The sequence below is a fragment of the Clarias gariepinus genome, chromosome 22 (genome assembly GCF_024256425.1).
Source record: "Clarias gariepinus isolate MV-2021 ecotype Netherlands chromosome 22, CGAR_prim_01v2, whole genome shotgun sequence".
NCBI lineage: Eukaryota > Metazoa > Chordata > Actinopteri > Siluriformes > Clariidae > Clarias > Clarias gariepinus.
Genome location: NC_071121.1, coordinates 27121587 through 27132808, shown reverse-complemented (window position 1 = coordinate 27132808; position 11222 = coordinate 27121587). Strand labels below are relative to the sequence as shown.

The window sequence follows — 11222 nt, the reverse complement described above, 5'->3', positions numbered from 1 at the left end:
TAAAGCCAACCAAGGCAAAAATTATTAACACTGAAGAGGGAGATTTTTCTTTTGGATTTTTCTGACTTGATCATCTATCATGTCTTTAACATGGCATACATCTGTCAATTATAATTTATAGGCAATATTATTATTATTATTATTATTGTTATTATTATTATTATTATCAATATGAATTATTGTTATTATTATTATTATTAATAGTAACAACAACAACAACGTTTTTTAACCTTTTTATTCTTAACTATAAAAATATAATATCCGCACATATATGTACCTTTTTTTTATTTAATCTTTTGAACTGACAAAGAATTCTTAGAAAACCTGTAATGCTGCCTTAATTTACCATCTTAAAAAAAAAAAAAAAAAAACTTTTCCAAATAGAACTTTAAGGAACCAAAACTTGTTCTTCTATGGCATCACTCTGAAAAAGGTTTTTGGTTCTATTCAGCACCATTTTTGTTTTATGAATTGATTTAGACTTAGATCCATAATGAACAAGGTGAGGGAAAATGTTCTGAAATGACACATAGAATAGTGAAAATAAAACAGCACCAGGTCAGGTGCCAAAATATACAGTAGCCAGGTGTGAGTTTTTATCTTTATATTGTGCATTTTTTATTTATGTTAGTGAAATAATTTTAAAATATATGTACAAATATTAATAAAATCCAAAAGTTATTACAGTGTTACTGGTGAACTCGGCACTGAACGCTCCCTACTACGGCAAATCATATGAAAGGGGTAGGGTTGCCTGACCAAACCCATGATGCCATCCATATTAATGGGCGGGGCATCATGTGGCCAGGAGAACTGCAACTTTTGCAGGAGAGACGTGAAGAAAATGAAAAGCTCTGTCCTTGCAAGGGATTCACCGAGACACACCCTCGGACCTACAGCACACATACACACAGGGTATAATATCAAAACGCACATGCCTCATACATTCATGATATAACAACAGTACAAAAACCTAACACATCCTGATACTAAAGTTCACACATGTGGCTTAGTTTTTAAAAAATATGATTTCAATTGATGATTATGTCTCACCCAGGGAAAAAGGCAGAAATGAGTCATTTTTGCAGAACTGGCCGTTCTCATCCAGGAAGTTCTCAGGGTTAAACGTGTCTGGATATTTCCAGTGCTCCTTATCCTGCATTATGGCCATTAGGTTGGGTACGCTCTCAGTTCCCTGGCATAAAAATAGAAACAAAATATGTTGTATAGGTGCTGTTACATTCTGGATTGTAATTGTTCAGAGGGTGTTGATTGTTTTTCTCTAACAGCATCTCTGACAGTAGTGCAGCTACTGTACAACCTGCAGGTTTATATCAATTCACTCATTCTAAAATGTACATGCCTCCATAGTAACATATATAGCATCTGGCAAACGCCCTTATCCAGAGTGACTTTTTATGTTATTATGAATCTGAGTAGTTGAGGGTTAAGGATTTTACACAAGGGCCAACAGTGGCAACTTGGTGGTCGTGGATTTTAAACCTGGTATCCTCTAAACATATTATTAAATTTTTGTGCCAGAATTAATGACAGAGACAAAAATTTCATGTCAATATCGTGAAAAGCCAATGATAAATAAACATTTTTAAAGACAACATGCTACATATTATACCTTGGGGATGGTGTATCCTTGTAGCTGTGTTGTCCCTGTAGTTTGGTGAACTACACCAAGTGGAACGATGTTCCCAATGCGCTGGATCTCATGCACAGTGGCGAGTGTGTACGGCATACTCGCACGGTCATCCATTGTCGGGGGACGATCGTAACCAATCACACGAATGATCTCCTCATGACAGCGATCTAAGTACACAACACACAACATCGGTTGACAGTGTCTTAAATAGTATGTTAGCTTTTTACATTTGTAACTTTTAAAAAACAAACAAAAAAATTTGTTTGTACCAGAGTTTAATTTTTGGTGAAATTATTAATGTTTTTATTGTTTCATTTACATTGTTTATGATAGAAAAGTACAAAATCTTAATTCTTACAACAATTGCTCCAAATTATACATGAAGGAGTACAAGATCGTGAGACTCCGTGATTGCATCATTATACATGAGTGCTTGACTATTTGTTACACTACCTTGTATTTCTGGATGGTTCATCATGAAGATCAGACCCCATCTGAGAGTGGTGGCTGTGGTCTCAGTTCCAGCGAGGAAAAGATCAGCGGTGGACATCAGCAGGTTGTCCTCATGAAATGTTGAATCTTCATTTGACTTTTGCTGTTCAAAACATTAATATTCTGTAATGCCTAAATCCACCACTTAATTATTTCCCTATAAACACACAAGTCCAAAAGTTACAGTAAAATTAACTTGAGGGGAATTCCACATATTTAGAATAGGGTTGTAAACATACTTCCTGCATTTGTATTTCCTGGGATTTTTATTCTGATTATTTAAATAATCTGTGCGTAATCACAGTAACACCATTTAGTCTAAGGTTGCCAGATTGTCTAAGATTATTCTTTATTTATTTAGACTTTTTTTTAACCTTTACAGTACGTATTACATGTTACAAGGAATTGTTCCTTATGTTCATAGATGGGCTATGAATTATTAAAATGATTTGTCTATACTGTAACTAACTATAATTTTGAATTGAGATTAACAGCTTTAAATTAGGTTTCTTTAATAAAAAAAAACTAAGTTCTTTTAATGGATGTGTTGTTTTTTTTTTTGTTCGTTTTTTGTTTTCTTTTTATTCCAGCAATCCACCTACAGTAGGAGCCTCTATTGTCCATCCAGAAACTGTGGAGGCGAGTGGTGACCATATGATTCATTCATATTTTTATGACAGTGGTAGGACTTCCTGTCAACATTTATATTTATATTGTATATTTAATATCAGTTTTAAATTACATTTTATAGTGCATTTACATAGATTTTTACCAAAACACTTTAGTTTGACATATTCTGGTTAAAACAACATATAGTTGCTCTGGTCTTAATCCGACTCCTCACTCAAGCCAATATCACACAAGAAGAACGCAATAAAGTTCAAGGTCAGAAGGTATTTGGAACTCAGTAATCTAAATAAGTGATGTGAATTGCACTCCCAGTATGTCATGGTTTAAAGTCTTATCTTTTTACCTTTCTTATTTCCACCAGATATGCATCAATAAAGTCACGCAGGTTCTCAGAGTCGAGTGTCTTCTTGTGATCCTCCATCATCTCACGAATGAACCCTATTAAAGCGTTGGCATTCTGTAGAACCTTTTGCTGCGGACCAGGAAGGTGTCTTATGAAGGGGACCAAGTTGAAGATCTAGTTAAAAAAGAAATATAAAATTTGTACAGTAAAAAAATAAATAAATAAAATTGCTGATTTCTGAAATGGTTTATACGTGTATATACTGTAGTTTATCTATCTGAAGGAATATATTGTCTAGGAATTTTAATAGATAAGGAAAACCATTGTCTAGCTTTGTTTTGATTATTCTTTACAATTCTCCAGATAAACTGGAAGCCTGCAGAATTGCTGGTAACAGTGTATGATTGCAATAAACCATATCAGTTATTACTGTTTATTTCTCTCTAAAGTAGAACAGATTGTGTTAGCAATAACTGAGTAAAATAGTTAACTTCTTACTCAGCAGTCGGTATGAACCAAAATCTTTTAAACTAGCAGTAGTTAAATCCATAATTGAGAAACCTAACCTTGACCCCTGTCAGCTGTCCAACTACAGCCTGATATTTAACCTCCCTTTTATCACTTAGATCCTAGAAAATATATTAGCATAAAAGCTATATATATTTCTACCTAGGAATTGTATACACAAACTGTATCCGTCAGGTTTTAGACCTCATTACAGCACAGAGACAGCACTTGTTATAGTAGTAAATGATCTCCTATTGGCCTCTGATCAGGGTTGCATCTAATTGCTTGTGGTACTTGACCTTGGTGCAGATTTTGACACCACTGATTATATTATTCTTGTTTACAGATTATTAAATGTAGAAGAAATTAAGATAACAGCCCTCTCCAGGCTCAGATCCTATTTGACTGATCGTTATTAGTGTTATTGCACAGTAACTGTGGATGGACTTTCTGTTTCATGTACAACAGTAAAAGACCTTGGTGTGATTATAGATTCTCATCTTTCATTTAAAGCTCTTGTAGATGATATTATCAGAATATCACCAAAATAAGAAATATATTGTCACTAAACAATGCCTGCTAGAACTCTCCACTAAATATACATCTACCTGATACAACACATTATGTGACTGTGACCATAACTAACTGTTATCTCTCTTTTTCTTCTCTTCTCTCCCTACTGTATCTCTCTCTCTCTCTCTCTCTCTCTCTGTTGAGCTACATATGCTGCTCCTGAGATACTGGTGATCTCGACCATCTCTGCCCTCTGGACCATTCCTGACTCATCCTGGTGCCTCGCTTCTGGTTGGAGATTCCATTACATGGATTACTGCGTGCTGCGTGAGTGGTCAGAGCTGTTTTCTGAGGACTTGTGTCTTCTGTTGAGAAGTAAATCTTACAGTTTTGTTCCTGAGCCTCCATTAACAAACTGGACTTTATATTAACTTAAATCTTCTGTTATATTAAACTGCCTAAGACAGAGTAAATTCCTGCTATGCCTGCTTTCACGCAAATGAGGATGGGTCTGCTTTTGAGACTGGTTCCTCAAGGTTTCTTCCTATTGCCATCTTAGGGAGATTTTCCCTCAGCACTGTTGCACTCAGCTTGCTCATCAGGGACAATCTCAATGCAGCGTGGCATGAAAGATATCAGCCTGTGGCAATGCTGAGATGTTATGGAAGACCAGGATGCTTCAATAGTGGCTTTTAGCTCTTCTGCATTGTTCGGTCTCATGTCTCTCATCTTTCTCTTGGCAATGCCCCATAGATTCTCTATAGGGTTCATGTCAGGCGAGTTTGCTGGCCAATTAAGCACAGTAATCCGACTGGACTTTAAACATCTTGCACTGTGTACCTCTTCATTTCTATTTTCTTCCAGACTCTGGGTCCTTTGTTTCCAAATGAGATGCAAAAGTTGCTTTCATCAGAAAAGAGGACTTTGGACCACTGAGCAACAGACCGGTTCTTTTTTTCTTTAGCCCAGGTAAGACACTTCTGATGTTGTTTGTTGTTCAAGAGCAAATTGACAAGAGGAATACAGCCTCAGTCCACACCTTGTGAAAGTCCCCAACGCTTTTAAATGGCCTTTTCCTGAAATTCTCTCCAGGCTATGGTCATCACATTTTTTCCCCACGCTTTACCCTTCCACATACTGTAACTTTCTATTAATGTGCTTTGATAGAGCACTTTGGGAACATCCAACTTCTTTTTCAACTACCTTTTGAGGCTTTCCCTCCTCATGACTATCAATGATAGTTTTCTGCACAACTGTCTTTCCCATGATTGTGCTTCCTACTGAACCAGACTGAGAGACCATTTAAAGGCTGCAGGATCCCTTTGAAGGTTTTATGGCTTAATTAGCTGATTAAAGTGGGACATTTTGAGCCTAGAATATTGAACCTTGTCACAATACAGTATTCTAATTCTCTGAGATTGTGGATTTGGGGTTTATATATATATATATATATATATATATTGTTATTTACAAGTGACCCATTATACATTTAAAAAGGTTAGTTCTGGTCTTACTTAACTTAAAGCAGCTATTAACACCCCACAAAAAAAAAAAAAAAAAAAACGTGACAATAAAAACTTCAGGCCAATTACAATTCAAAATCCAACAACTACATTTAGGCATTTGGCAGACGCTCTTATCCAGAGCGACTTACATTTTTTATCTCATTACACATCTGTAGTAGTTCAATGTGGGGTTTGAACCTGGGATCTTCCGAACCGTAGTCCAATGCCTTAACCACTGAGCTACCCCTGACCCCAAATGCACATTATCATTACCAATCCCACAGCTGAGCCAGAGAGCCGAGCGTTTTCATTCAGGATTTCCAGGAGCTTAGCAAAACGCTTGTCTTCATAGTCAAAGCGATCCCCGAAGATGATGGAGCAGATGATATTGGAGACAGCATTCATTATGGGGTGCATGGGGTCAAGAGCTTTTCCTGAAGGGAGAATAATGAAATAAAAGTTTCAGGGAATGGATTAGATAAAAATATAACACCTGAGCACTTATTGTCAGGTGTGCAGCCTGACAATATTAGGACTTTGTCTACATGGCTGACCTTCATGTTTGAGCATTTCTGTGATCAGACAGCGGGCTTCCTCTGCCACTCGCTCCTCCGCCGATTTTTTACCCAGACCAAAGTTCCGTAGTGTGTGGAGAGCAAAACGCCGCTGCTGCTTCCATGCATGACCATATGTGACAGTCACGATACCTGACACAAGTAGAGGAGGTTATTAAAGCCATCATTATAATATACAATGATCAGCTATACATTAAAACCGCCGGCCTCAAGTTTTGAGTTTTGCAATCTACAAGACCTCTGAATGTGTGTGTGGTATCCCGCAGATGCTTTAAGTCCTGTAAGTTTGTTTGCATTGTGTCAGGGCACACGATCCACATGAGCCATTGTTATCAGGGACCACCCCTGCCATAAAGGGGTGTACCTGGTTTGCAACAAATGTTTAGGTAGGTGGTACAGCACATGTCAAACCCGGACCCTGGAGGTGCAAGGCGACAGTGCTAACCACTACACTACCATGCTTGCTACACAATTGCTATTGTTGGTGGACTATTTTTTTTTTATTATGAATAACCACAGTGACTTCATTCATCGATATTTCATCAATATTTATTCAAGACTTGGACATCAGCATGGTCCCATGTATTTTTTAAATAAAGAGAGCAAAACAATATTTTAATTTTCAAAATCAAATATACAAATGTCAGGGTGGACATTTTTAAGTGTTTTGGGTAGACAATCTAAGCATATAATTTTATAGAAGGACTTTTATTACAACTTTACACAAAAAATTATTTTATCAAACATAATAAAATTGTTTATGTCCTCTGTCCTGCATTGTGGTTTTTAGGTGCATACTGCACTGGGGTGCTAAATATGTTTGTCTTTTTTAATGGGTTTGGCACAAGTTGGGGCAACAACAGACATGTGGCGAGGTCTTACGGAAAAGGGGTAATTTTACTTAGGGAAGGAAAGGGTTAAAGGAGGGAGGAAGGGAAAAAGGGAAGGAAAGGTGTGCACGTGCAGTTCTGGTGGGCAGTGCCCTGCTGGCATGCGGGCACAGGCTGGTGAGCGGTGGCCGCGGGCAAAGTGGCGCGTGTTAGCGACTGTCCTTACCACAGTGATCAAAGGGCAGAAAACCATTCATGAATTTAAAGTTCTTGGTTAATGTAATTTAGACGGCTATAAACCGTAGGAAAAAAAATATTAAAATCCATTAAAAATACAGTATAATGAGTGCAATCCTGTACAACCAATAATAGTGCTACCGTACTTTTAAGAGTAAATTTCTGATAACCACAGCTGCCAGGTTTTTACCGTAAAATTTACGGTTTATTTTTTACAAAGCAGATATTTTTTCTGATTTTTGAAATCTATCAACAAAGGTTTTATTCTGTAGCATTTATACAGTATTTTACTGTTAAAATTACAAACATTTTTTTACATTTTTACCAACACTTTGGTTGGTGGACGTTGGTCAGCATGGGCACCCTGATCAGTCTCATAAGCAACAAACTGCAATGAACTTGGACCTAGATGCTTTCTATAACAACCAACATTAACATTTTCACCACTTTGTGTTACATTTGTTCTACAAGTGTGATCGGACCAGATGCCTAACGTAGCTCACCTCTAGACATGTTCCACTGTAACAAGAAAATTTTTCCTATTTACTTTACCTATCATATGGCTGCTTGATGTATATACAGTATGTGTGTATATTATAAGCATAAGTCCATAAGGAATAAAACTTAATAACTTAATAATAACTTCAGTGAAAATGTGAAAAATTATAATATTATAACAAATTATAACTAAATTATAAAAATTTGTCTCCCCTATTTCCTACAAAATCAAGTCTCCAAAGATGTAATTATTCCAGTGTTTATGAGCCTGGTTACCAAATATTGTAAAAAAAAAAAAAAATAATAATATATATATATATATATATATATATATATATATATATATATATATATATATATATATATATATATATATATATATATATACAGCAGTACTGACCGTAGCCCCTGGTCAGCCACTTTATTAAAGGCATTTGTGGCCTCCCGGAGAACACGGTACCATTCTGGACCAGCGCCTCCTTCGCCATCTCAACGCTATTCAGTACGATTACCGGCCTCCTGCCCACATACACGCAACACAGATCACCGTACAGCACCGTCTGCATGGGGAACAAGTCAGATTTCATGTCAGATTTAAGCCCAATCCCAATTCTACCCCTTACCCCTACCCCTTACCCCTACCAATCTGTTTGGCGCGTTCATGTGAAGGGGTAGGGGTGTCTCATTTCTCTTTTGGTTGGAGGGGTAGGGGGAAGGGGAAGGGCCAGATAGCCCTCCAAACGAAGATTTTTCGGGACCTCACTTCAAAAGAAGGGCTAACGAAATTTTCAAGATGGCCGCTCACTCGAACAAGCAGACAATTTAATGATTTTTTGCCATTAATAAGGATTTTTATGACAAGTCTTTATTATATGTATATTAATTTTAGTCTTGTGTTGGTGTTTATGGTGATGTTTTGTAAAAAAACGTTTGCAAAAAAAACCGCTAAAGTTTGCTAGCGGATAGCACCGATTGCGCAATATTACAAAAATATATTTTTATGTCATATACACTTTACTACATGCTACAAACAAATATGAAAGTTCAGTAGCACGGCAGTTTGCCGAGCTTTTGATAACGCATTGTTTGTTTTGCTTACGGCCATACTGTATGTGTACATGTAAATGAACAGATACGTATGATGACGTATAACAGTGTTGTAGTGGTGTCCCATTTCTTAGGGGAAATATTTTAACCCTTCCCCTTTCCACTTCGTTTCAAGGGACAAGGGGAAGGGGCGAGGGGTAGGGGTAGAAAATAGAATTGGGATTGGGCTTTAATGTTCTCTCTGGAATGTTTAAAGCTTGGGATACTTTTTAGAATTAGATCTTGTTAAATTATTCTATACAGTATAAGATTCAATCTTTACCCTAACACAGACCAGTTCTCAGCACCGGCTGATGAAGAGCAAGATGTGTGGATAAAATTAGCAAAATAGAGAGCACTGTTGGGTTTCTAGTATATGTACTAATTAATACTAGTCCAGAGTTTTGGCTTGAAGTTGTTTTTGTCACATCTTTGGTGTTCTTGATGCTGTTTCTTAGAAAATGTTTTAAGCTACTTTGGGTTTTTCCAGGAACGGGTGCATTTATGCTAAGATCATGTGACATTGTTTTTAAACAGAGGATAACATTGAACTTTTTCATTGAGACTAATTTAGAGATTTTACACTAAATATATACAATAAATATTTATGCATTTACATATGTTTCATCGCCCACCACCACCACCACTACCCCACCCCTCACTGGCAAACAGCTATTTTTGTGATGATTCATAAAATAAATTCCTAAATAAAACCCATTTCAGTTTCAATACCACATTCGATAAGGTGAACACTTAAGCACCACACTGACTTTAAAGACTTTACAACAACTGTACAGTAAACATGTCTACTGTAAATAAGGAAGTGCAACTCTTATGCAACACTGTCTCTAGACAGCATACACTTCAGATAAGCACACACACACACACACACACACACACACACACACACACACAATAGAATCTTTTTCAAAATGAATTTATACAGCATTAGCAAAAAAAAAAAAAATAGAGAGACAGAAAAAAGAAGCAGAAACTGACTGATCTAGTAAAGTTCATGGGGTCCTTTATGAACTGGAGCAGGTTCCCAACAAAGGGCAGTGGAGTGGGTCCAGGAGGATTGCGGCTCCTCGAGGACCTCAAAGTGAAGATCTCAAGCAGAACCAGAGAGACGAGGCCGAGCAACAGGGCCAGGCCTGCAGAACCCAGGTCCAAACAACTCAGTACAGACTGCATGCTGAGAAAGTGTAGAATGATCGCGTAGTAGTCTGGTTATACAGGAAAACCAGGAAAGGGGAGGAGACAGATACAAAGCAGTAAAGGGATGACGTAACTTCATGTCACATTCTCATGGTTCACCCATAACCTCTGCATTATAGTGTAACACAACAGAAATGAGCGCCCCTGCATTCCTCTCTGTGTGTGTGTGTGTGTGTGTGTGTGTGTGTGTGTGTGTGAGTGAGAGAGAAAGAGAGAGAGAAAGAGAGAGTCCTAGTTGATGGAATATTCCTTATACCGGTGTGATTACTAATATAAGACACTTTCAAAAAAATTTTTATTTATATTTCAATTAATTTGTCAGTGATAGATCTGTGTATATTAAGTATAAGTTCATACTGAAAAAAAATGCTGTTCGTTGCAATAATAATAATAATAATAATAATAATATGTAACACCGTGGATACCGTCTCAGGCAGATCTGCAGGGTTAACTCCACTACACCTGGCTGCGTCTCTTTATAAGCTCCCAAAAGCATCTGTCTGCCTGCAGATATTTTTTTCCTCCATGTAGGAGAGCACTAAGGTATAAAAACAGGAAAGACAACTACACGAGAACTGAAAGCAGAAACATGGAATCTAAAAAGTGGAAAGTAAGACCAGAAAAGAGAAAAGATAAAATCGTTAGTTGTTAGTGTTGCAGAAGGTTTTGAGTGTAGTTTTTTAATCCTGTAGTTTTTGATCCTGAAACTTATCAAGGTGCATCAATCGCACCCCACTAACAACAAAAAAAACAAACAAAAAAAAAAACACAACTCACTCACTGTTTTGGCTCGCAATGGGCAGAAGTGTAACCTGAGATGCCACTGTTGATGTTTTGGTGGAGGTTTGATGGTGATGTGCAATGTATTCTGTGTGTGTGTGTGTGTGTGTGTGTGTTCGTCTGTGCATGGAGGGAAGGACTTATTTCATATTATTGAAAAACACCTGAGAATTAATTTCTTAAAAGAGAAGAGACTTTGACCATTTAATTCCCACCTAAATACACGATATAGTGTTCCCATTAATATAGAAATGTTTGCTTAAAGACTAAAGACTTTCTATATTAGACACCAGAGTGTGTAGATACAGTTAAAAGTTTAAAGCTAATAATAATCTGCTGATCTTTAATATAATC

The 11222-nt window shown here is 37.0% G+C and overlaps 1 protein-coding gene across 1 annotated transcript; it reads right to left on the bottom strand.

Moving 5' to 3' along the window:
* Positions 1-589: 589 nt before the first annotated feature.
* On the bottom strand, positions 590-10203 carry LOC128510769 (cytochrome P450 2B4-like). The gene is made up of 9 exons (XM_053483274.1): positions 9870-10203; positions 8185-8344; positions 6199-6351; positions 5918-6078; positions 3120-3293; positions 2108-2249; positions 1634-1821; positions 1054-1195; positions 590-893 (listed from the first exon to the last, which is right to left on the bottom strand). Exons 1-9 carry the CDS (start codon positions 10062-10064, stop codon positions 682-684), a joined length of 1527 nt encoding a protein of 508 aa, XP_053339249.1. The 5' UTR covers positions 10065-10203; the 3' UTR covers positions 590-681.
* Between the last annotated feature and the right edge of the window lie 1019 nt (positions 10204-11222).